The sequence below is a fragment of the Pseudorca crassidens genome, chromosome 14 (assembly GCF_039906515.1).
Source record: "Pseudorca crassidens isolate mPseCra1 chromosome 14, mPseCra1.hap1, whole genome shotgun sequence".
Taxonomy (NCBI): Eukaryota; Metazoa; Chordata; class Mammalia; order Artiodactyla; family Delphinidae; genus Pseudorca; species Pseudorca crassidens.
In genome coordinates this window covers 54,818,954-54,846,023 of record NC_090309.1, presented here as the reverse complement: position 1 = coordinate 54,846,023, position 27,070 = coordinate 54,818,954, and the positions used below count along the sequence as shown (strand labels likewise).

General features: G+C 46.9%; 1 protein-coding gene across 4 annotated transcripts in view; it reads left to right on the top strand.

Moving 5' to 3' along the window:
• Nucleotides 1-27,070, top strand: part of PRKCE (protein kinase C epsilon) — a 510,787-nt gene that overhangs the window by 308,799 nt on the left and 174,918 nt on the right. For all 4 annotated transcript variants that reach the window (XM_067703065.1, XM_067703064.1, XM_067703063.1 and 1 more), the window contains 4 exons: nucleotides 8,891-9,050; nucleotides 11,111-11,145; nucleotides 12,498-12,583; nucleotides 15,787-15,916. In XM_067703065.1, the coding sequence (XP_067559166.1) occupies nucleotides 8,891-9,050; nucleotides 11,111-11,145; nucleotides 12,498-12,583; nucleotides 15,787-15,916 (411 nt within the window). The remainder of the gene's footprint in view (nucleotides 1-8,890; nucleotides 9,051-11,110; nucleotides 11,146-12,497; nucleotides 12,584-15,786; nucleotides 15,917-27,070) is intronic.

The following is a 27,070-nucleotide window of genomic DNA, read 5'->3' as shown; positions in this document are numbered from 1 at the left end:
TTTCACGTTTTTTTTCCCCCCAGCAAAGCACAAACTAGCTTAAGCTTTATTTTAAATAAGTGGACAGAGCATACGCCCTGCCATGAACACAAAACAGGTCATTCAGAAAGTAAAGATGAGAAAGGAGAAAATGGTTTACATTAAATTTGAGATGCTAATCTTGAAATGCCACCAGTGCTCTTCTGATTAGATTACACACAGAATAGCACATGCAGACAATTCCAAGCCTCTCCTCCTAGACATTTCTGCTTCACATTGTGTGGCTCTTTGGAAAGGCATAGATAGCACAGACTAATCTCACTAGCAGAATTAATTGCTGTTTCCTCTTTCCTGTTTTGAACAGAAATTTTCTTTATTGTGTGAGCACAACATGTAGAACATAGTCTTCGGCACCACATAAATATTTACTTAATCATTAAAACTCACTGTCATGTAGCATTTGTTTCAACTTGAAAATATTATAATCCATCTTCCTCATGGAAAATAAAATGAAAAGGCACTGCTCCTTTGATTTTCAGTACCTAGTTTTGTTTTGTTTTGTTTTATTTCCGTGATCTTGCATTTTTAACGGTAAGTCCATAAAGTTAAACCAGAGATTTACTGAGAGGGAAAATTAAGTAAACTCTTCAGAGACTGAGTGGGAAAAATTCCATTTAGTGTCTGTCAGGAGCTCCTCCCCACACCCCGGTCATAATCACCGTTGTCCGGACTGTGATGGTAGTTCCTTGCTTTGTTAGTGGAGGCTCATCTACTAAGGACCAAATCCAAAGTATTTGAGAAGAATAATTTAGAGAGTGGCTATGCCCCTTCCATTGTGGCCAAGAGCCTGTGCTCAGAGCCCTGCCTTCCAGCCAGTATCCACATAATAAACATTTTTTAGGATGTACAGTTTTTTTACCCTTCAGAAAGTCTCAATGTGTATTTCTCCTTATGCTCTTTGACGATATTTATCCTTTTCTCTTTCTTATTTTATTCAAATATACACTATACACGTTTCCTAGTTTTCTTTTTCTACTTATTCTTTCTAGGTGGACTTAGCATATCTGCTTTTTGAATCCACTGCATTAAATTTTACTGTGTGGGTGTGTTATGAATTAATGAGTCCCCTTTAGCTTTCTTTTCTAAGTCTCTAGATGAGAGCAGGATGCATGTGTGGAGAGGTGGGTGGGCAGCAGCCGGGAAGAGACTTCCATACACACAGTTGGGTACCAGGGATCTAGGCTATTCCGCCGTCCTTGGGAGGTGTGAATGGATGGGCCAGGGTGAGAATTCCTGAACTGACATTCACTGTTAGCTGTGTGACCTTGAACAAATCAGTCATTAACATCTTGGGGCCTTGGTTTCTTCATTTGTAAGTCAAGAAGAATACCACCTCAAGATGTTAGAGGGTGTGTATAAGTTGCTTTCATACCTCGTGTATATGTAATGATACCTCATGTATATGTAATAGTACCTCATAGATGTGTAACAGTACCTCGTATAGAGAATAATACCTCAGATGTAAGATGGTTAGCACATGCCCATACACGCAGCTTCAGAATCATCCAGGATTTGACAGTTATTTAGACAAAAATACCGGGATGGGGCTTCCCTGGTGTTGCAGTGGTTGAGAGTCCACCTGCCGATGCAGGGGACACGGGTTCGTGCCCCGGTCCGGGAAGATCCCACATGCCGCGGAGCGGCTGGGCCCGTGAGCCATGGCCGCTGAGCCTGCGCGCCCCGAGCCTGTGCTCCGCAATGGGAGAGGCCACAGCAGTGAGAGGCCCGCGTACCACACACACAAAAAAATACCGGGATGGCTGAGTTATTTTCTTTGTGTCGTGAAATAACCTGCCTTGAAGACTGTATTCACTCTTTGCTTGGGTTCCAAGATGAGCCATCCGAGGACATTCCCAGCCTTTTTCGAACTAGTCACATTTCTTACTGCTTTTGTCCTAGAGCTGAGTCAATGCTCCTTGCCCAGCCCAGTCTTCCCGAGAGTTCTCCAAGTCTGAAGATGGAGTCTGCTTCTCCAGAGCCTCTGTTGGATGGGGTTGGGGTAGACCATGACGACTCTCTCTTTTATTCACAGTGGCAGGGGTGGACCATCTGGGGGCAGCCGGACGCCAGCAGGGGTAGGTTTTGCTGGGCAGGGGATGAGGCAGTTTCACTCCCTCTCAGTAAGGAGGTGCCGTGTTGGCACCTGGGGGAGAGAATGTGCCAGCTTGGTGTTCAGGCAGAGCCATTGATAAGAAAACAGAAGCCCAAAGAGGTTAAATGACTTGTTCTAGGATACAAAGCAAGTCTGGGGCAAAGGCAAAATTTGTCCAGTCTCCCAGCACCTATTTTAACCCTACTGGTAGAAAGAGAAAGTCAAAAGAGGGAGGTCAGAAAAAATAATGAAGACCACCCATGACGTACTTGCTTGTGGAAAAGACCCCTGTGTGCCCTGAACATCAAGAGTAGGTGACCTTCCTGCAGTGAGGAATGACACTGGTGCCCAGAGGCGGCCGGTCATGCATATTGGTCCTTCTGACTGGTCCAGGCTCCCAGCTCAAGGGTCTTGGGCAAGCTTGATCCTTGGGTTTGGCAGTCCTTGTTACACATACCCAGGGAGGAAGTTCTGGCATCTGGGAGTTCGTCAGCGTTAGCCTCTTAGAAATTCCCTGCTAGATATTCTTTAACTGAAAGGCATTCCCAGAGCACTGAGGTTAAGGGTGCCCATGACCTTGTGTGGGGGACTGTGTTCAGTCCGGTCAGCTCAGCCCCCTTTTTGTGCAGGAGGACATGAGATGAGGTGAGGGAGGTGATGACGAAGCAGTGAGACCTTCAGTAATCAGACTGGCCAGAGGAGGTGGCATAGGGTTTGGTGCCAGGGGCTGCCTCTCCCTGTGTCTCTGAGTGTCCCTCTGGTCTAGACCGAGAAGTCTCAGCCCAAGGAAAAGGGGCCAGCTGAGACTGATGCACAGAACAATAACTGCGAGGTGTGGGTTCTTTGTGCTTCTCCTGCCACTTGCCTGCAGCCTGTCATAGATTCTTTTGAGCACTGGGGCTGTAAGGTACCTATTGGTGTTAGAAGCCCCTAGGAGATTGAGCTTATAGGCAAATCAAACCAAGCAGAAAACATTCCTGGAATGTTGTTAGAGATTGGAATTGCTGAGGATCTCACAGCTGCTTCATAGGGTGTCTCCTTAGCTTTATGCCTTTGTGAATTCTTGTCACGGTATCTGACCGGCCAAGATCTTCATTTCCACAGAAAGTTTCACGAGAGTTATCCAACTTTGCGTTGGCCTTTCCCTCACTTGAGTCACCCCTTCTACTGTGTGGTAGATGCAGCCATAAAACAAAGGATCTGTGTAGGGCAGGAAGGGCCATCGGGGAGGAAAGCCAGCATTGGTTTTGCCTCATGGGCTGTGGCAAATGAAACGTTGCCCCAGGTGGGTGTGGCCGAGTGCATCCAGTGACGGCAAAGAGCATCCTTCAGAGCAAGTCGCAGATGTAGGGGCAGGTGGGGTGACTCTTCACGCAGTTCAGAACCACAGGCAATTGGGGAAGCCAATAAAATGTATATTGTCTCTCCTGATCTCCATGCCAACATCTGGTGCCCTTTCCTCCTCATTCACACCATGCAGCCCCCCATTCCTGCAACACGAGGGACCCTTCCATTACCTAATGCTTTAGGCAGAACTGCTTTTAAAAGTCATTAAAGAGCATTAGAGAACATTTTTTCAAATATACAAATACATACTCCCATCATCCTAATGTAACGTAATTCTTACTTCCATGTTACCTTCAGCCTGCAAACGTGTTTTACGTAGGGTTGTGTTCCTGTGCCTTCTGTTTCCCCACGTTCCTACATAGTCTTTCCCTACCATTTTTAAATTGCTATAGATGTAATATAATTCATTAGACCATTCTCCTAATGTGAGACAGTCAAGTTATTTCTATTTGATGGCCGATTAGACATGCCATGGGGAACATCGATAAGTTATAAGTGTATAGCTTTTAGTTTCTGTTTAATTATTGACTTGGCAATTCCTTAGGAATTAAAGCTTAATCAGAGGTTATGAATCTGTTTGTGATGTTTGCTATGTACTGTAATATTGCTTCTGAAAATATTATGTGACATTGCCTCTAGCAGTGAATGAATAAATCAGTTTCACAGCAGCCTTCCAAATAGCTGATAATACCATTTTAAAACAAATTTGTTTCTTTATTAGGCATTAAACGGTATGTCAGTGGTATGTCAAGACTGCTCTGCTTTGCATTTTAAGAATTCCTAGTAAGAGTGAATATTTTATATTTCTCCTCCTATAAATTTTATGTTCATGTCATCTACACATTTATCTATAGATAAAGATTTTGATGAATATATTTTTTGTGTGTTTTTTAATACATTTTTTTTAATTTATTTATTTTTGGCTGCGTTGGGTCTTTGTTGCCGCACGCGGGCTTTCTCTAGTTACGGTGAGCGGGGGCTGCTCTTCGTTGCTGTGCGCAGGCTTCTTCTTGCGGTGGCTTCTCTTATTGTGGAGCACGGGCTCTAGGCATGTGGGCTTCAGTAGTTGTGGCTCGCGGGCTCTCAAGCGCAGGCTCAGTAGTTGTGGTGCATGGGCTTAGTTGCTGCGCAGCATGTGGGACCTTCCCGGACCAGGAATCAAACCCGTGTCCCCCGCGTTGGCAGGCGGATTCTTAATCACTGTGCCGCCAGGGAAGCCCCTTGATGAATATATTTGGATTTGTTGATACGTAGGTCTCTATGGTATGCTTGCCATTGAATTGGAAACTAATCAAAAGGGAACAAACAAATCCAAGTTGTAGAATGTTCCATAAGACAATATCCTATATTTTTCATAAACGTATCATAAAAGAAAAATGTCAAGAAAATTGTTCTAGATTAGGAGATTAAAGAGACATAGCAACAAATGCCATGCATGAACTCTAATTAGCTCTTGGATTAAACTTTTGAAAACAACAGCAACGATAAAGGACATTTTGGGGACAATCAGGGAGATTTGAATATGAACTGTATATTGGATAGTTATGTCAGTGTTAAATTTCTTGACTTTGATACTGTGATTATGTAGGAGAATGTCTTTGTTCTTAGGAGATAAAGGCTGATGTATTTAGGGGTGAAGTGTTGCTTCAAATGGTTTGGCAAAACTATGCATCTGTCTATCATGTATTTCATATTATGCAATAATATATTGTAATTAATATAATTATAACCATGCCATAATATAATATATCATAATGATATTATGTTAATGGCATACATATATTAATATATTATGCTATATTATATGTAAGTATATAGTATATAAATTATGCATGATTTATTTGATATATATGTTAATTGGTATTATACACACAAATATATATATGTATTTATAAATCTTTTACCCCCGCACCGTGCACTCTCTCCTACCCATGCGTGAGTGTGCCTGCGCACACACACAGTGCGTTACTCCCTTCCCCGTGGAAGCCGCATTTTAATAGAGACCCTTCACATCAGTGGGAAATGCTGAAGGGATCCATTGCTAGCAGTGACTCCAGGCCCAGCAGGGAGGTTCTCTGGGGCTGCGGAACCTCGTGGCCCCCCTGTGCAGAGGTGTGTGGAATGGGGGTGTTTTCATCAGCCAGGGGCCCCACCCCCTTTCTCCTGAAGCTTTGTGTGCAGGCCTCCTTGGAGCATGAAGTTTACCTGTGTTCTTCCTCTCCTGTAGCCTTTTGTCTCCCCACATCTTGGATGCAGAATCTGACTTTCAAAAGACAGGGCGTATATGCTTTGGGGCAGCGTAACGGAACCCTTTGGGGAAGTTAGATCAGAGAGACCCCACCTTAGCAGGAGCTGTCCTTGGCTCTCTATCTACCCTGCGCCCCAGACCCTCCCATCCCCCAGCCCCCACCCTCTGCAGGCTTGAAGCAGCTTCTCCCCCGGTGTCAGTGCACCCCACCAAGAGGTCTTCAAAAGTAAATGGAATTAAATTAATTGGTTGCTGCATTTATCTATTAAATCAGTGTAAGCACAGTTTAGAATGTTCAGTTTGGTTGCTGTGGTCATTTCTCTAAAAGGTTGAGGAATAAGGCCGTCAGGGAGCCCTATAACCCCCGTTATAGCAGTGCTCCCTTGAGAAGACTAGATTGAACTCATCACCATTTTAACTGAAAACACAATTTCCAGGATCACAAATGACTCGCAAATCTGAGAGATTCGTAAATCAAATTGCATCTTAAACACATTAGGGCTTACTATTGACATATATTCCGTGGTGAATCCTTCTTTGAAAGAATTTGAAGGGTGCCTTGTACAAAGAGAATCCACATCCCCTGGCCTGAGCTGCCCAGGGCTGAGTTTTGGGGTTTGGATTTTTGTAGATCAGGTTTGTAGCAAGTAAGGGCTATTGAAAAGATTTGTTTTTTTTTAAATACCACATTTTTTCCAGCTTATAAAAATAGAATAGTCTAAATATACCGAAAAGTAGGAAGCAGAAATGAAAGTCACCTCTAATTGTACAGTTGAGTGATGATTGTCATATTTTTGCGTGTGTGTGTGTGTGTGTGTAGATGTCTCTAGTTAGAACTGGGATCTTCCTGTGAGAATTTGCTCAGCTGGCTCTCACCCGCTAGGTTGTGGCCAAGTAGGAGGTAGTGGGCTTTCTATACCCAGAGGTAGTCGGTGTCAGAGACTGTTTGAAACAATAAGCACCAGTTAAAAAGGAAACCCAGGCAGGGTGGGGGCTATGAAGCAGGAGGTCCACAGGCAGACCCCCGTCTGGGTCATCAGGGGCAGTGCTGAGGATGCAGCCTGGGAGCGCAGAGGGCAGCCTCCAGTCAACGGCCCCGCCTGTTTGCTTGCAGGCTGCTTCCCTCTAAAAGCACACGCTAGGCATTTGTTCCCCGTCGTTCTTGCCTTTTTCCTCCTTCAGTTTGATTTTCTCTCCACCCCTACCCTCTCTGGATTGACAAGATGCCCTTGGATTAAACAGATGTTTGGCTCACACACATGACCTCGGCTGCAGGGAACCTTATTGTCAAAGAGGCCAGGAGGACCAAAGCTTGTTCCCCTGAGGACTGACACTGTTATGCTGGAGTGTTGGGCACTGGCTGGTGCCGGGGGGATTTGGGGGGCACGGAACCTTCCTCGTGCATTTTCACTTGTGCCATGCAGGTGACCTTCCAGGGCATACTTGAGAGTGACAGGAGCTTGGCAGGAGACCCATAGCCTGTATCCCCTGCCCTCGGGAAAGCCACAGGCAGCGCAGCTCTTCCTTAACGAGAGCCACCCCGTGAGAGCTCTGGGGACTTACTGTAGGGAGAGTGGGCTGTCCCTCAGGGCAGCATGTGGCCGGTGGAACCTTGACGTCTCCCTCTCTGGGTTAGAATCTGGGCTCCACCACTAGACAGCTGTATTAAGAGAAACAGGCTACTTGAACTCTTCATTCCTCAGCCTGCACACCTGCAAAAGGCGGGTAATAGCAGTACCCCTCAGGTGGGGTTGTTGTGATGACGCGTGTCATGCATGTAGCATAGTGCCTGCCAGAGTGTAAGCCCTCGGCAAACATGAGCCATTATCATCACCGTCTTAGTCTCCTCAGGCTGCCGCGACAAATACCTTAGACTGGGAGGCTTAGATAGCAGATATTTATTTCTCACAGTTCTGGAGGCGGGACGTCCGAGATCAAGATGCCAGCATGGCTGGGTTCTGGTGAGGGCTCTCTTCCTGGCTGGTGGACAGCCACCTTCTCACTGTGTCCTCACACGGCAGAGAGTGAGCCAGCTCAGGTCTTTTCCTTTTTAAATATTTATTTATTTATTTTGGCTGCGCCGGGTGTTAGTTGAGGCATGTGGACTCTTAGTTGCAGCATGCAGACTCTTAGTCGTGGCATACATGCAGGATCTAGTTAGTTCCCAGGGATCGAACGGGGACCCCTGCATTGGGAGCATGGAGTATTACCCACCGGACCACCAGGGAAGTCCCACTTTTCCTTTTCTTATAATAGTATTAATCCCATCATGGGGGCCCCACCCTCATGCCTGCATCTAAACCTAATTACCCCCCAAAGGCACCCCCTGCAAATGCGATCGCACTGGGGTTCAGGGCTTTAACATATGAATGGGGAGGGGAGGGCAGGGGTGGCACAAACATTCAGTCCATAACAATCTTTATTATTACTTTTGTTGTCCCTTTGCAGGGTGTCCTTAGGTTTGGGACAGGCTTCCAAGGGGAGGGAAGGAAGAAATGAGGAAGCTCTTTTTGTCTCCAGTAGGGTCTTCAAGCCCATGGTGGTGGTTCTTGAGCCTTCTGGAAACTGTCTGCTTTCACAGTGTTTTATTTCCCTCTCCTTTTAACCTTTGGGGAAAGGCTCTTTATTGTCCTGGTCTAGGTAAGAGGGAGAAGGAAGAAAAGTCAGGTTTATTAGGCAGCCGGGGGTGGAGGGAAGTCACACCACTGACTCCAGGCCACGCCCTTTGGTGTTATCCCCATTGACGGAGGACAGTGCCCGCCGAGGCTCTGGGCCAGGAACACCAGCAGTCCAAGGTCACGCTACTCACAAGTTTCAGGGAGATTTGAACGCTGAGCCTTCTGACCCTGCACCCTTGCAACACGTAGCTGGTGTGGGGAGGAGTGGAGCGGCCAGACCTGGAGCAGGACTGGGGTTGGGATGGATGCTGAGTGCAGCTGTCATGGCAAAGTGCACAGTCTGAGCCTTCCCATCACGGGGTGCTTGCTCGCTGGAGCTGAGCGGTGAGACTCCTCAGACCCCTGAGTCCCTCGACCAGTGGAGGCTGCGCCCACGCCCCCTTCTACCTCCATATCCCCGAGGCTGGAGTAGCTCTCCTGCAGGAGGTTATTTCAAGGGACGCTAATCCAGACTGTGTTTTCTCCTGTGCTCTTATCCTTCCCCAGCCCCCAAAGACAATGAAGAACGCGTGTTCCGGGAGCGCATGCGGCCCAGGAAGCGGCAGGGGGCTGTCAGGCGCAGGGTCCACCAGGTCAACGGCCACAAGTTCATGGCTACCTACCTTCGGCAGCCCACCTACTGTTCCCACTGCAGGGATTTTATCTGGTAAGGCCCTCTTTCCTGGAAACCTCTAGTTACGCTTTCTTGGCAATGAGAGGTGGGGGGAATGGGTCAGGAGATTAGAAACTTTACGTAAAAAATGCTGATGTGCTTTATTTCTTTTTCTGACTACAGAAGACTTTTCTGGAAGACTGAGTGGTGCTTGGGGGGATAGATAGAAAGAAGAAACTGGTTCCTGGTGCCTCTATACTTAGGATCATATCATACATCATATTTAAGGAGTTAAGATTTTATAATCAATAATGGTATTGTGGTTTGTTTTTTTAAAAAATCCTTATCTTTTAGAGAGGCAAGCTGAATTATTTACAAATGAAATGATAGGATGTCTCAGATTTGTTTAGGAAAAATATAAGCTGGAAGGAGGGGCGAGGGGCCAGGGGTAGAGATGAAACAAGGCTGGCCATGTATTGATCGTTGTTGGATCTGGGTGATGGGTACATGAGGGTCCACTATATTCATCTCTCTCTTCTAATATACATCTGAATTTTTCCATAATAAGCTTAAAATATTTGATTGCCAGTATTTATAATACAAAACAGTTCTTAGTAACTGTCATAACACTGGTGCTGATAGGATGCTAAGATTTCAGAGGAGGGAGAGAGGAGCGTTGCCTGGAGTGCTCAGGGAAGGCTTCCTGGAGGAGGTGGCATTTCTCCTTTCATGATGACTAGGATTTTGATAGGCAGAGATAGGTAAGTAGTAGGCCTTTTGGGGAGGTGGAGAAACATAAGGAACACTGGCCTTGGGGATAAGCAGGGAACTTTTGATGAATACCTACCAATGTGTCAGGGTCTCTCTTTGGCTCTGGAAATCTCTAATTAACTCTTCCCAGCATCCTATGAGCTATGTATTATGAACCCCATTCCACTAACAACAGTGCTGAGGCTCAGAAACGAGACCACTCTACGGCCCCCCAGCTAGGAAGTGTCAGAGGCCTGATTCCATCCCTGGTAAGCATGACTAATAGCTCATGCTCAGTCTTCCTGGCATCCTCTCTGAAACTGATGTGGAGTTTGCCAACACACTGGGATCCTGCAGGGGAAAGTGAACAAGCCCACACTGCAACATGAACCCAGAAGAGGGACATTCGAATTGCACTGAGGACCCCCTGGATTCCCATGGTATCCAGGAAAGCCTCATCTCATCCTCATGGTGTTCTAGAACTAATCATAGAGGTTGGCGTGGACATCTGAGGTGACACAGCTTAGAGCAAAGTCAACCTGACTGAAGCAGAAATAATGCCCCACTCCACCCTCAGACGTGTCTCATTCCTGGGGCTGCCAACCATCTGACCTCCATCTCTGTATTTTGGTCAGGAATAGGGGGAACAGGTTCTGAAAGCTTAGTCTTAGAGACTCAGGTCTTCTCTAACCCGTGGCCAGCACCACTCAACTCTAGGCTCCCTTAGCTGCAGCCCTAATGACTTCTGGCTCCTTTCGCTGGGCTGGGCTTTCACTGCAGGGAGCTAACCACTTGGTGACGGTGCCCCGAGGACAGGGCTCAGGCCAGGTGGGTTGGGTTGTTCTGTGTCCAGGCTGACCCTAAACCTGCCCTAGGGGTACCGTACTCTGGCCATGGAAGGACTCTCTGGTGCTGACCTTCAGGTGGTAGATTGAGCTCCCAGTCCTGGCCACAGACTGCCCCATAGCCCTTGGCTGCTTCTGCAATGCTCAGGGACTGTGTCTGCCAGCGACAGCCCTCCTCCACGTTTATCCATGAAGAAGGGCACACTCGACGCCTCGAGGCCTGTGGAAAGCAAGCAGAGTCTTCGTGGCTTTCCAGAGCACAGCTGGGCCCCTGGAATGGTTGTTTGTATAGGAAACTGAGCCCTGACACTGACCAAACCTTGCACCCAGTGGCCTTCAGAGAGAGTCATTTTAAGGCACCCTGCAACTGGGAGTGAGATCACTACCCCACTGCTGGGTGGACTCCAGTGTGCTTGGTGCACTGTGGGCAGCGACTGGAATGATGGGAATGGGCTGGCTTTGTGTGGCTTTTGACCTACTGAAATTCATCTTCTTAAAGGGCCGTGTTCTTCTTTTCAGGGGTGTCATAGGAAAGCAGGGATACCAATGTCAAGGTAAGAGGGTATTGTATGAAGTAAATCCTTGGGGCCCCCAGGTCGATCCAGATCACCCCTGCTCGTGGGAGGCGGGTGCTGGGTTGGGTGACATCCAGAGCTCTGTACGCTGTGCACACTTACGCTCCCTCCCCACAAAGCAAGGCCCTGATTTTCCTTTGTCCCTGCCTGGCCACCTCTCCCCCATAATTGTGTGGGAGCGGATGTGCGGGACCACCATCTGCAGGTGTTCCAGGGGTCTCAGCCTTGTTTTGTAGCCTCTCTGGTGCACCTTCTTCTTTCCCCATGAAATGTAAAACTTCCGTAAGATGCCCATTAGAGGCCGCCTGTGTCGTGAGCCGGGTTCTGTGTGTTCTGTCAGCTCCCTCACTCTCCCACTCCCTGAAGAAGCTCCCTCACCAGCTTGTCTTATTCAGTATCACTAATGGTCCTTGCTGGTTCTCTTTTTTGTCTCTTCAGTGCCGTCATTAGCTCTTAAACATTTAACAGTCACTTGAAAGTATGGGAGGGTTTGTTTTTTTCCCCAGTTAACTGACTACAGGTGCGAGGTTAAGTTGTCCAGAACTGGATGGTGGGTATGTGATGAGGTCATGTTGAGGTTTCTCTGTGGTTGGAGCTGGGAGACCATGCCGTCTCCTCGCCCAGCCACTGGTTGACTTGGGTCTCACCCCTGGGGGACTGGGGTAGCTTCTGTGGGACATGACTGTCTCGGGGGTAGCATGTACGCAGTTACACACGTGAGACTTCTTAGGTTACTTGCAGCTACCTGCTGCCCAGAATGGCCCGTGACACTAAAGACGGAGCTCTAGGCCACCTTGGGGAAGTATTACATTAAATGAGATTTGTGTTTGGCACAGAAGGGCACAAGCAGATCAAGAAGCTAGAGCACTTCTGTGCCACAAAACATCCCTTTGCCTGCTGCCGGCCGGCCTGCCTGTCACCCCAGCCAACCCTGGTGGGACCCTGAATGGAGCACATTCAGAGCGGCAGTTCCCTGGGTAGACAGTGCTTCATGGCTGGCCATTGTTCCCTGACCTTGGCATAGAGAAGCAAGAAAATTGATTGATACTCCTGAAACTAGAGGAAACTGCTGATGCCCTTTGGATATAAATGGTCCATTCTTCTCCAGAGCACTTAGGAAACCCTAATGGCTCTGATGGCAGAGTGCTTTGAAATGACTACATAAAGGGCTTCAGGTAGGGCGTTACATTAAGACTTGGCTACAGAGACAGAAGGGCGCGGCTCCCCCCCCCGCCCCCCCCCGCTCCTCTGCAGAGACCTAATCGAATCTCGGGTTGGAACCTTTCTGCCCCTACTTGTCGCTCAGCCCTCTCGTGTTTTGCTCTTTGCAGTTTGCACTTGCGTGGTCCACAAGCGATGCCATGAGCTCATAATTACGAAGTGCGCTGGATTAAAGAAACAGGAAACTCCTGACGAGGTAAATATTTATAGCATTGAAATTCTGGGCTTTCTTCACCGCCATCCCCACCTTCCACTGCCTCCTCTGTGGTCCCCGAGAGAAACCTTATCTCTTTGAGGTCCCGCTGCTGTCTTTATTGTGTTGATCAAAAATGAAGGGAGTTGTCCACAGTCTTCCAATGTGAGGTACAGCCTACGGAATGAGTGTGGCTCAGAGTCGGGTTTAGGTGTGTGAATAGGATGCCAAGAGCTGTGTGATCCCCAAATGAAAGACCACAAGGAAAATGTGAGTTATTTTATGTCATTATCTCATCGGAACAGTGAAGGGGCTCACTGGCATGTCAAGGGATCCACACAGTTCATAAGTAGTAAGAGACACAACATGCAAGTGGGAACCTTATCTTTATGAGGTGATGGGGAAATGGAGTGGGATTAGCAAATCTAAGAAACACTCAGGAGCCTGAAAGAACCGCACTAATAACAATAATAGCTGACATTCATCGAGTACTTGCTGTGCACTGATTTAAGCACTTTATCGTATGTTTTTTAAAGCCTTAACAACCTTAACGAAATCCATGTTGTTATTACCTTCACTTTCCAACAGAGAGAATAGGAGCATGGAGAGGTCAAATTAACTTGCCCCAAACCTCACAGCCCAGTATATGAAAAAGCCACGTTCAAATCCAGCTAGTCAGTTCCGGAGTCTGAGCCCTTGACCACTGTGTTCTCTTAATCTTAGAAACTAGTGTTAGATTGACTGTTAGAGAAGTTGTTAGGGGTAAGGAAGAGAGAAGATTCGACTTGAAGCCAGGTTTCTCCTAACTGAGTGATTAGGAGAAGAGTGGTTCTACTAACAGATGTAAAAACCTTTTGGGGGGGCTTCCCTGGTGGCGCAGTGGTTGAGAGTCCACCTGCTGATGCGGGGGACGCGGGTTCGTGCCCCGGTCTGGGAGGATCCCACATGCCGCGGAGCGGCTGGGCCCGTGAGCCATGGCCGCTGGGCCTGCGCGTCCGGAGCCTGTGCTCCGCAACGGGAGAGGCTACAACAGTGAGAGGCCCGCGTACCACAAAAAAAAAAAAATAAAAAAAAACCTTTTGGGGAAAATGACAGGTGTGAATCTAAGTAGAGAAGTTATCTGTGTTCATGACAATTGATTTCAAATACATGATTTTAATTCTTGGTGAAATAAATAAATACTGTATAATCAGGCCAGTAGATTTGGGAGTCAGAGAGGCCTTGGGTGGATTTATAATCACCTGGGTTTATAATCAAATGGGTTTATACTTTGGCTTCTAAAAGGAGTCACCTATAGAGATCTTCTACCTGCTTCTTAAAAAGAATTCAGCCAAGTGACATCTCAACATCCAAAGCATTTTCCGTCTTTTATCTCCTTTTGATTTCACGCCATCTCTGGAAATCAGGAAGGGACGAGGCTTAGATTGAGTGTCCCATGTCCCTGGAGGGCAGACAGTACAAAGCACCAAAATTATTTACAGAGGTTCTACTGACAGGGTAGAAATTGCAAGTCACTGTCACCCGGGTCTCCTGGCTCCTGGTCTAGGATCATAACCCGAAGTATGTTGTTACCCTCATTAGTTTAAGTAAATGAAAGAAAAAGATGATTAGCTTGCTGTCTGTCTGTCTTCCTTCTTATGGACATTTTATTGAGCGTTTATTGAGCACTTCCTGTATGTCAGATAATTGTTCCATGTCCCAATGAAATAAAGAGGAATACATGATTCCTGCTTTCAAGGATCTCATAAGTCTCAGTAAGTTAAAAAAAAAGTCTCGTAAATCTTATGAACTGCGAACCTCTACAGGTTTATTTATATTCACAAATAGGCACACGTATGCTGCAAATCTACGGAGGGGTGGGCACGATTGTTTTCAGTAAATACTGGGATGCTGGTGCTGGGGTAAGTGCACAGTAGACAGCCGATGCACCTCAAGCAGGGCTCAGTAAGATGCTGGTGCAGCGGCAGGCTCAGCCATTCCTTGTTGCCGGGTGATAAGGAGGTTGATATGAAGCTGAGTGACCCTGAGGGTGTGTGTGCACATACCTCGGTGTTTGTGTTCACATTCACGTCTGTGCCCAGCTCTCACCACCCCCATGAGGGCTTTTCACTCACCAGGCAGCAGTGAGCCAAGGACAGCTCCTCTGCTCTGTGCCGTCCCTAATGCCTGGAGTAGCAAGAGTGATGCTCTCTCGAGCCCAGGGGCTCTCAGGTGATGGTGCCCTGCTGTCCTGAGAGGGGCAGATTTTGTTCGTGTGGCTAGAGATGTATCAGTAGGTGGAGAGCGTCTCTTAGAGGGCAGAGGGAGACCCCTGCTGACGTCTTGCTTCAGTTAATGTTTCCCACCTCTTCCACCCCCAGCGTGTCATTGACCCCACAATCTTGTCGTATTAGGTGGGTTGGGGGTGTCATCCTTCTTTGCTGGATAAGGAATCCAAAGCCCCGAGAAGTCAGGAAACTTGCCTGAGACCCCACAGGGGGCTGGTGGCAGACCCAGGCCTGCAGATCAGATGCCTGGACTCCTCTCCGCCATCCTCTGCCCTTCTGTCTTGCCACCTTCTCTTTACTCCTTTTAAATAATGAGTGGCAGCATAGTGGTTAAAAAGCCTGGGCCCTGAATTCAGAGCCACAGCCTCAAATCCTGGCTCTGCCACGCACCCGCCTGCAGGCCATCTCTTAATCTCCCTGTTCCTTAATTTCCTCATTTGTCAACTCGTGCGCACCCCGTAGGGTGGTGGTGAGGTTTAACTGAGCTGGTGGTGCCTGGCCTGTGGTCAGCACCGATGCCTCAGCGCCCTTAGTGGTCACCACTCAGTGTTAGCCATCTCCATCGTGGTGGTTGTTGGTCCTAACGGATGACCTACAGTTTCCACGGCTGTGCTGGGTTCTTGGGTGTTCACAGAATCCCACATCCACCATCAGGCTGCAGAAAGACTCTGCCTAGCTAGGCTCTGGTGCTCAAGCAGCATTAAAAGCACATAATGACAGTTCTTTAAGGTCAAAATGTGAGGTACAGGTTGAGTGCTGTGTGCCATGGGAGTTGGAGGTCTGGAGTCCCGGAGGGGACTGGTGGGGGAGCAGAGTCCAGCAGAGCAGCAGAGAGAGTGGGATAAGGGTCCCAGCAGGGAGGTTCTCTTCACCTCTTTCCCAGGGCAGCTTTCAGAGCAAGGAGCTGAGCGGTGACCCTGTGTTTTGCCGTCCCTGCAGGTGGGCTCCCAGCGGTTCAGTGTCAACATGCCCCACAAGTTCGGGATCCACAACTACAAGGTTCCCACCTTCTGCGACCACTGCGGCTCCTTGCTCTGGGGCCTCTTGCGGCAGGGTTTGCAGTGCAAAGGTAAGGCGCTGGTCCTGGCCTCCTCCCCCCGCACCTGCACCCCGATGTCCCTCCTCTTAAAGAATCTTTTCATAGCCTTGAGAGCGCATTCCAGGCCTGGCCAGAGGACTGAGCCCAAGCCCTCGCTAAGCCCTTATTAGTTACTCCGAGCATTTGTTAAGCCGTCTCTGTGCAGAGGCCATTCAAGGGACTCTGTAGAGGGAACCAGAAGAAGGAAGGCGTGGTTCCATCTTTTAAGATAGTGAACAAGCTGGGGAGACAAGATGAGCCTATGAAAGTGCAGAAGAAATGTAAGGAAAAAATACATTAGAGTAGAAGGGAAGAAAAGTTTTCAGAGGTGGGCCTTGAAATAAGTCATAGAGATTCTTCTGTCACCATCTGTGGTTCAGAGCTTACTCTTGGAAGGAACCCTGCTAAAGCACTGTCACATCTTATTGATCCTTTGTAGGCCTGTGATAGATGTTATATTATGCCCATGGCCCCCATGAGGAAACGGGCTCAGAGACTAAGTAATTTGATCATGTCATGTAGCTTGTGAGCAGAAGTAGGGTTTGAACCTTGACTTCTGAGTCTTGAGTTTCTTCCTGTTTCCTGCTGTCCTGCCTGTGAATTGATTTCTGCTCAAATGAGTGCTAAGTGACACAGGTTATGGCATGTAATATGGGGAGGTGGGGACGTACCCTGGGGGCCTGGATAGAGTGTCCAGTTTCACAAGCTGGTCCCAACCTGCTCACAGAGTTGGACAACCGTGAACTATTGGGCAGGAACGTCTCATGGACATTATTTAAAAACAGTGTTTTGTTATTTTAAATTTAATTAAAAAATGAAAAACATTAAATTTTATGAAATTACTTTATGTTATAAAATCAGTATTTTATTATTAGTGAATGTATTATTGATAAATACCTATTGTGGAAAAATTGGAAAAAGAGGTAAAGTATAAGAAGGAAAGCTGAAGCCATGAACCAATTGGTCATTGAAGGGATCCCAATGAGAAATTATGAGGACTGGAAATAAGGTACTGGCTGTGGTGGGAATAAAGAAGGAAACCAACTTAAGAGGTATCAAGGAGTGATTTATTGGCTGTAGTGATGAGATCCAACTGGGAGGATGGTGACATTACTTGCTGAGACAGGGAACACATGAGGGAGGGCAGGGCTGGAGGCAGTGATGGTGGAGTTGAGCTGGGGGCATGTTAACTTTGAGGTGCCTGTGGGAAGTTTACATGGAGCTGTCTGACTGTTGGACGTTCTCATCGAAACTCCGAGGAGAAGTCTAGACTGAGCATTTAGATTTGGGATTTGTCAATGTCTAAGTAGTAGTTAAACCTATAAAGTAGATGTCATCCCCAGGATAAGTACCTTGAGTGTGAAGAAAGAAGAAAACAACTTGGGAATCTGGGGGGTGGGGTGGGGTACCAGCATCCTAGGATGAGTGTGCAAAGGAGCTGGGAGGGAAAGACCTCAGAGGTAGGAGGAAAAGTAGCAAGGGATGGCATCATGGAAGCCGAAAGTGTAGAGAGTATTTTTTTAAAATTTAAAGAAGGAAATGATGGATAGTGCCAAATGGTTCCAAGAAGTTATTAAAGTAAGAAGTAGAACATGGGAAAATAGAACCACCATATGATCCAGCAATTCCACTTCTGGGTATTTTCCTGAAGAAAATAGAAACACTAATTTGAAAAGATATATGTACCCCTGTGTTCATTGCAGCATTATTTACAATAGCCAAGATATGGAAGCAACCTAAGTGTCCATTGATAGATGAATGGATAAAGATGTATACACACACACACACACACACACACACACACACACACACACACACACACACACACACACACACACACACACACACTGGAATAGTACTCAGCCATAAAAATTAATTAAATCTTGCCATTTGTGACAACATGGATAGACCTAGAGGGTATTATGCTAAGTTAAATAAGTCAGATAGAGAAAAACAAATGCTGTATGATTTCACTTATATGTGGAATCTATAAAACATCAAGTGAACAAACACAAAACAGAAACAGACATAGAAACAGAGAACAAACAGGTGGTTGATGGGGGGAGGGGGGAGTGAAATAGGTAAGGGAGATTGAGGTAAAAACTTCCAGTTACAAAATAAGTGAGTCAGTCACAAGGATGAAGTGTACAGCATGGGGCATAGACTCAGTAATACTGTAGCACCCTTGCACGGCGACAGATGGCAACCAGACCTATGGTGCTCATTTTGTAATGTATAGAAATATTGAATCACTGTGCTGTGCACCTGGAACTAACATAGTGTTGTAGGTCAATTATGCTTCAATGAAACTTAAAAAAAAGTTGAACATGGGGTTGGATTTAACAGCAGGGAGGCCACTAGTGCCCTCAGCAGGAGCTGTCTTGGTGGGGCAGTGGGGATGGATGCCCAAGTGCAGAGGCTGAAGTGAGAATGGAGGGTGAAGTATTTTCAGGTTATTTTATATAATCAGGAAAAAGACAGTGGAAATGGTGAGCCAGGAGAGACAGGGGACCATTGACAGAACAGGGACAGAGAGATGGATACTCCTTCTCCCAGTGGAAGGAAAGCCTCAAGGCCAGGCCAGGGTACAGATATGTGTCCTATGTTGGGGAAGGGAGTCCAGGAGGAGGTGATTAGGCAGAGTGATCATTTAAGTTCTGAATCTTTTGAGGGCATTGCAAATAAAAATAAGGATTTCTGAAACAGGAGATCCTGTTCAAAGTTGAGGTGAGAAGTGGGGGTGGTGTGGAAGGCGTGAGCAGGGTTGGAAACAGCTGTCGCGGGAAATGAGGACGACCTGCCCCAGGACAGGAGGAAGTGCTGGCTGCTGACACATCTCGTGTCCTGTGTGAGCTTCCCAGACATTCACATTTCCCTTTCTAGAATTCTAGCACGTGACCTGAAAGAAACAGGGCCTACCCGAAATCCTTTTTGCCATTACGTGACATTAAAACAAAGGAAGAGAAAGAAAAAAAAATGCAGCAGGAATCTCAGATGTTTTCAGAGGAGTGATGCATTTTTTGGAAAGTTGAGTGGGGTTGCTGGGAAGCAGAGTGCCTGCTTTGGATGGGACTCTGATGAAGCCATGTCTGGTTTTTAGTAAATCTATTAATTATTGATCTATCTAGGGAATCTAAATGAAGATTCGTCATATCATAAATATTGATATCTTAAGAAAGCAGCCCAGATGCCCAGACGCAGCAACTAGGGCTGTGGGTCCCTGGATGACCCCGGGAGAAGGCAGGGCCCTGGGACGGTGTATTCAACTCTGTTTTGGCAGGAAACACTCTCAAGCCTGCTCAAGTAAAGGATGGGATGAACGAGGCTGCCTAGAGCAAGGATTCTTGTTCACTGGAGCCCAGGGGAACGTGAGGGGGTCAGGCCACACAGAGACGAGAAGGTAAAGGCTGTTCAGAATTTAGGGCCCCCAGCAAAAGTTCACAGATGTTCCCTGTCCTTTTCCTCTGCTACCATGACTTGGCCATTTCCTCCTTGCTCCTTTCCTACTCTTGCTGTTCCTGTCTCTCTCTCTCAATTAATAGACTTTACTTTTTTAGAGTAGTTTTGGATTCACAGCAGAACTGAACTGAAGGTACAGAGATTTCCCATATATCCCCTGACCCCACATACACTGAGCCTCCGCCACCATCACCATCTCCACCAGAGTGATACATTTCTTACAGTCGCTGAACTTACATTGACACATCATAATCACCCAATGTCCGTAATTTACATTAGTTTCACTCTTGGTGTCGCTTTTGATCCTTTTTCAACCTCAAGTCTTTCTGCCCCTGCAGGACCTTACCCTGTGGAGAGTTTGATGACCAGAAGAGGCCAAGAAGGGCCAGGGCAGGGGCCCCTCGTGTCTGGGTCTAAGCCTGGTTCCGCTCCTATGATTGCTAAGAAAAGGAAATCAAGACTTAGTTACCTGCCCGGGGTCCCAGAGCAAGTCCCCATGGAGCTGGAGTTAAACCCAGGCAGCGGGCTCCTGCCCTGGCTCTGACCCATGCTCCGTGCCCTCTCCTGCTCGGGGAGACTCCGTCAGATCCTCACCTCTGCTGCATCAGGCTGGCTTGGCCTCCTGGACTGGAGCCCCTATCCCCTGGTCGTGGTGGGACACCAGCCACTTGGCCTGCTGGTCTTTGGCTTCAGCTTTGTTGCCCGTCCCGCTCCTGGCGATAATCGGTTTAGGTATTTTTAGTGAAACCAGTTTCTCTCGAGCCTGGGTCTATAGGGAAGGATCCATGAGACTGTCCTGGTCACTCTCCCTTCAGCCTAAAATTGCCTGAGCCACATGGGTTCAAGTGTGGTGCATGTACTCTTTCAGGGATCGTCCCTCTGTCAGCCAGGGAGAGGGAACATAATTACCCCCTTTTTACTGGTGGAGAATGGAGAACAGTGTGCAAAGGGGGTACAACAAGGGGCCTGTGGGACGCACCTCTGTCCTCCGGGCTGCCACCTCCCTCCCACAGCCCAGAGGGGACAGATGCTTGGAGGATGCTCACGGGCTATTTTTGGTAACTGAGTCCTTAATCAGGGCAGAAAAACACCAGCACTAAGTGATAAGGCAAAATATTTCATTCCTGTCCTTTGTTTTTTTGTTTTGTTTTGTTTTGTTTTTGTTTTTAGCTGTGCCACGTGGCTTGCGGGATCTTAGTTCCCTGACCAGAGATTGAACCTGTGCCCTCGGCAGTGAAAGCACGGAGTCCTAACTACTGGACTGCCAGGGAATTCCCTCCTGTCTTTTGTCTTATGATTTGAGTGCTGGCGCAGTTGCTGTGTCTCTCTCCAGGCTCGTTGAGGGTCTGTCTGAGCCCTCAGCCACTATTAGTCCAGAAATCAGCTTCAGACGTTCAAATATTAGCGTCACTGAGGCATTTGAACCCTTTTTGTTCTTCACTTTATTTGAACTGTGCTGCTTCCCCAACCTGACCACCTGCAGTGAACCTCCTAGGGTCCTTTTGCACCTGTGTTTTGTTTTTCCATTGACTCATGGAGTTATTTCCGTGTGGAGGTAGAGACTCCCAATACCTTAGGATTTGTGTTTCCTTCTCTAAAGAAGATGTGGGGTTCTCACGTGTCCTGTGGGTCACTGTCCGCCTCTCTTCTGCCCATGAACTCACACTCATGTCTCCAGCACAGCCGCCCTGAAGTCATCAGGCACCGAAGGGCAATTTAACAGAAAGCCAGACCTCTTTTCACAATCCACAGTGCCCTCCTGGTTTGCCGGTCCCCATCTGCGGTGGGCTCCCTACTCCTGCCTGTCCCCTCTGACTGCAGCTCTGTACCGAGGTGGAGGATAGGTACAGGTGGGAAAGTTCTGGCCTGGAAATTCCTGAAGAATCTCCTTCCTGGCTTCCTGACTCTCTCTCAGATCCTATCCTAGTAACAGCTGTGATCCGAGCCTGCTTTTGTGGGCTAAGGGGCAGAGTGTCACTGTCCCATGGGTAATGAAGAACAGGCCATCTTGTTTAGGGGAAACCCCTTAGGCAGAGAACTGTGGCCAGTGAAGATCCCAGATTAGGAGTCCAGGGAACTGGTCTGTCCTGGTTCTATCACTGCCTGGCTGGGCAATTACAGGCAGGGCCCATTGGCCAGGTGACCCCAACTGCCCACCTACCTTCTGAGAATTATAATGAAAGTAATGAAAACAGAGTGATCTTAGCTGTATATACCTCGTGGAGTGGCTGCAAGAGCCATAAAGGTAGGGGGAAGGAAAGGTCTTCTCTCTCCCTCCCTCCCTCCCTCCTTCCCTCCCTCCCTCCCTCTCTCCCTTCCTTCCTTTTTGGATATTTAAAAAACATTAGAGACATGAAAAAGGATTTTTATTCTCATCATTTTTGAAAATATCAGCCCTTCACTATTATTTTTTGACAGCTAGGTTCCTTGTCATTTCTTCAACTTTTATTCGTATTTTTAGAATTAAAAAAAAACACAAGGGGCTTCCCTGGTGGTCCGGTGGTTAAGACTCCGCACTTCCATGGTGGGGGCGCATGGGTTCAATCCCTGCTCGGGGGACTAAGATCCCTCATGCCGCACAGCATGGCCAAAAGACAAACAAGCAAAGCCACAAATAATACATAAATAATTCTCACTAGGAAAGATTCAAGCAAGACTTAAGTCTTAAGCATATGTATAAAAAATATTAAAATCCTTTGTGTTCTTTTTCCACATCCATCCCCAGCCTTAACTGCTACTAACAATTTGCTGTGGATCCTTTCAAGCCTTTCTGTGTGCATTTGTTGCATGAATACTTATATACACACATATACGCTGTAATAGGCACCTGTCGGTGCATAACACATTATCCCAAAACCTAGTGGCTTAAAACAACCAATATTTATTACCTCAGAGTTTCTCTGTGTTGAAAATCTGAATGCAGCTTAGTTGAGTGCTTCTGACTTAGGTTTTCTCGTGAGTTTGCAGCAAGCTGACAGGTGGAGCTTTGGTCTCATCTGAAGGTTCAACTGGAAGAGAATCCCTTCCAAGCTCACTCATATTGCTGTTGGCTAGAGACATCAGTTCTTTGCCACATGGGCCTCTCCAGAGGGCAACTTACAGCATGGAAGCTGGTCTCCTTCAGAGCAAGCCAACAGGAAAGCAAGAGGGGATGCCCAAAACAGAAGCCGTACTGTTTTGTAACCTAATCTCAAAAATGACACCCCATCACTTTTGACATTTTCTGTTCGTTAAAAGAGAATCACTACATCCAGCCCCCCATTTAATGGGAGGGAATGGTGTGAAGGGTCAGATACCAGAAGGTGGAGATTATTATAAGCCAACTTAGAAGCTGCCCACCCCCCTTCCCACCATACACACACACACACAGAAATATGATCACTTTCTCTGGGAGGCCTACCCTTCTACAAACTGAAGCTCCCATCTCTTAACTTCCTTCACCTTCCTCTGCTTTTTTTTCCTCTTTAAAACAATTGTCACATTCTAATAACTTAAATTACCTATATTTTATGTTTATTTCTTTCTCTCCTAATCAGAATATAAGATCCATGAGGGCAGAGGTTTTTTTGGTCTGTTTTGTTCTCTGCTGTTTCCCCAGCATCTAGAACAGTGCCGGACACATTAGCATTCAGCAAATGTTTGTTAATTAAATGCTATAGGCATTGTTCTGTAATTTGCTTTTCCTACAAGTCAGCGTATACAAGGTTACATCATTCTTTTTACTGGCTGCTTAATGTTCCACATCATGGGACATTCCATACATTATTTAAAGCTTACCTTCTTGATGGACATTTACTTGTTTCTGTGTCCTCACCATTTAATGCTGCTGCAGACATCCTCATATATGCATCTTCATGCATTTGTATGAATAATTATGAAGAAATGCTCATAGAAGTCCTGTAGTAACTTCAAGCCCTATCTTTTGTGGTTGAACCACATAAGGAGGGAATTACAGAAGGACACTTTTCGTCTGTTTGTTGCTTGCTTGTTTTTACATAAGTCATGTTCACTGCCTGCTTCACCTTCTCGTGCCTCGACATTTAATTTTGCATGATCAGAAACTGCCTGTGTAGTGACTTCAGGATTTCAGTTACCTATTATCTGCTGGGGTCTGGTCATTTTTGCTGCCTATGTGTTAACTAATTTCCACAGAGTTAGAATACACTGGAAAGCATGGCATCCTGGTTTGTGCAAGACATCAGGGAGAACTTGGAGATAAAACATCACTTTAGTATTCTAGAAACTTGCCCTCTACTTGGGCATTAAAACATAAGTTAAATATAGACAACAATTCAAGCAGTGAATCAGAAATGCGTGTGAGCAGTTCAAGGGCAAGAGAGGCCAACAGGAACTTGGTCAGGACAGGCTTGCTGGGGGGAATGGGGCTTGAGCTACACCTTGAGGGAGGAGAAGGACCTGGAAAGGAGGGCCGGGGAAGATGTTCTAGGTAGGTAACGAGTTACACCTAGAGGGCAGGGGAGGAGGAAGCAGTTCCCTGCTCAGCACTGAAATGCCACAGGAGTCTCCTTGGTTGATTGTGAATCCTTGCAGTAGCAGCTGGCAATGCCTGGGGATCATGACAAATGCCCCGCATCATAAGTGGAAGGTCAGTGGGAGACTCAGTCAGAGTTTTCGTCCGAGGAATGCCACGTAGCAGACAGTCGGCCAGTCATTGCTTCTGGAAAGCTTTGAATGGTGGTTCCAGTGCCCAGTCTCTATCTGGTGACAGTTGGTGCCCAGTTTAACCCCCAAGGAGCTCCCCTCTAACCTCCTGTTCTCATCTTCTGCCCAGGACTCTGCATCAGTCACTCTCCCACCCCTGCCAACCTCCACGGCACAAGCACACGATTTCCTGTTCAAAATTGTGTGTGCTCTGCCTCTGAGCGTGGCGTGGCTGACTAATCTGTTACGAAATCAAACCACTGCCCTGGCTTACCCTCTAGGGCCAAGTAACCCTCATGTAAAGAGATTTCTGCAGGGCACATAGGCCTGCCCATCTCCCTTTGTGATTGTTCTGACAGTGTCATCCGCTTGCTTTGGGAGAAATCCCAACAGCCTGACTTGCCCCATTGCAACCCTCGCTTTAATCTCAGCTATGAAAAGGGTGGAAACATGGAAACCAAAATGAAGATCAGAGTGCTCGAGCCCCCATCTGTCCTGAGGATGACACTGCTGCTGCAGTACCACCCAGCACAGAGTGGGAGCTCAACGAATACGTGATGAAAAACTAGGTAGTAGTACTATAATGATCCTCCTTTTAGAAGAGCCCCAGCAGGGCAGCTCTGTTTCTTCCCAGTGCAGTTCATCCAGGTGGAACAGTTGAAAATGAACAATATGAAGCTGCCTGGAAAGGGAAGCCTTAGGGGCAGCCTCGAGCTATGAGGGGTTTGGGAGCCTTGCCACTGGGCCTGGGTGCTCACCAATCGGGATGGGGCAGAGGAGTGCAGAAGGGGGGTGATTTGGCTGGTTTGTCTGCCCCAAACGTTTCCCCTTTCTTTTTTTTTAAACATCTTTATTGGAGTATAATTGCTTTACAATGGTGTGTTAGTTTCTGCTTTATAACAAAGTGAATCAGTTATACATATACATATGTTCCCATATCTCTTCCTTCTTGCGTCTCCCTCCCTCCCACCCTCCCTATCCCACCCCTCCATGTGGTCACAAAGCACAGAGCTGATCTCCCTGTGCTATGCGGCTGCTTCCCACTAGCTATCTGTTTTACATTTGGTAGTGTATATATGTCCGTGCCACTCTCTCACTTCGTCCCTGCTTACCCTTCCCTCTCCCCATATCCTCAAGTCCATTCTCTAGTAGGTCTGTGTCTTTATTCCCGTCTTACCCATAGGTTCTTCATGACCTTTTTTTCTTTTCTTAGATTCCATATATGTGTGTTAGCATACGGTATTTGTTTTTCTCTTTCTGACTTCGCCTTTCTTTTGATTCCAACTGGCACATCCACTTTCTCTTACTGATCTGCAGCCTCTGGGTGTCACCTTACAGCTTCCAGGAGCCCCACTGTGGCTGCCTAAATTATGTCAAGTTCCTCTCCCTCAGCCAACTTTGCCCTCTTGTTTCCAGACTTTTCAAAGCACTTTCAAAGTTGCTTTTTCATGTGGTCCATTTTAACTGACATGTTATTGGATTTTTTTTTAACTTAACCTATTGGGACAACTAGACAGTTCTCCTAGGGAAATAACAGAATTTAAAAAAATGAAAAACAAAGTCTCCGAAGACCGATCCTATCTTGCTGACCAGCCAACCTGAGCTAATTGTTTCATTAGGATGGACAGGTCTGGCATTACAACACCAGGGGGCGCCAGTGACTAAATCACCTAGATAAGCTGCCCCTGCTGAGAAATTCTCACTCTTCATTTGGTTGCTTCATTCTTGTCCTTTCTGTCACCTCAAGAAGAGACAGAAGACGACTTGCGTGAAGTTGGTGGGCAGGTGCAGGTGAGGTGGGCTGTGTGTCAAAGGGTAGCTGTTGCTAAGGGGAGTGGGACAGAGGATTCAGAGCTGAGTGCTGCTGCCTGCAGTCTGGGAGGCTCTGAGGATTTTCAGGCATTGTTAGTAATAACTCAGTTAATGGATTTGGCACCTTGGCCAGGCTGTGGTGGAGCTTTCTCGTTCGTTTATATTGTCTGAGAAAGGTCCCCTCCCATCAGCGCACATGCTCCCCCATCCCCACACCCCTGCCTTTGGTTCTGTGGGCATCTTCAGCTCCATAATTCACTTGAACTCTTCAAGCCTGGGTTGGGAAGGAGGGAGAGTGGAGTCTGCGCTGTCCCTCCCTCTAGGTCAGGGAGCAGGCCGTGAAGGGCCAGTAGGAGGTCTGGCCATCCTGCCTGGTTTCACTCCAGAAACTGTGTGTGTGTGTGTGTGTAACTGTATGTGTGTGTGTGTGTGTGTGTGTGTGTGTGTGTGTTTTAATAGACTTTAACTTTTAGAGCAGTTTTCGGTTCACAGCAAAATTGAGGAGCAAGTACAGAGATTTCCAATATACCCTCCTACCCCCACCCATGGACAGCCTCCCTCACTATCAATGTCCCCACCAGACTGATATATTTGTTACAATCAGTGAACTTAAATTGATACATCATTATCCCTCAGTTTACATTAGGGTTCCCTCTTGGTGTTGGATATACTGTGGGTTTGGACAAATGTACAGTGTGTTGTATCCACCATTATAGTATCATACGGATAGTTTCACTGCCCTAAAAATCCTCTGTGCTTTGGCTATTCATCCTTGCCTCCCCCCAACCCCTGGCAATCACTGATCTTTTTACTGTCTCTGTGGTTCTGCTTTTCCAGAAAGTCATATAGTTGGAATCATATAATATATAGTCTTTTCAGATTGCCTTCTTTCACTTAGTAGTGTTCATAAGTTTCCTCCATGTCTTTCATGGGTTAATAACTAATGTATTTTTAGTGTTGAATAATATTCCATTGTATGAACTTACCACAGTTTATTTAGCCATTCACTTACTAAAGGACATCTTAGTTGTTTCCAGGTTTTCATAATTATGAATAAAACTGCTGTAGACATCCATGTGCTGGTTTTTGTGTAGACGTACGTTTTCAACTAATTTGGGTAAATACCGGGAGTGTGATTGCTGGATTGTAAGCTAAGAGTATGTTTAGTTTTGTAAGAAACTACCGAACTGTCTTCCAAAGTGGAAGACGTTT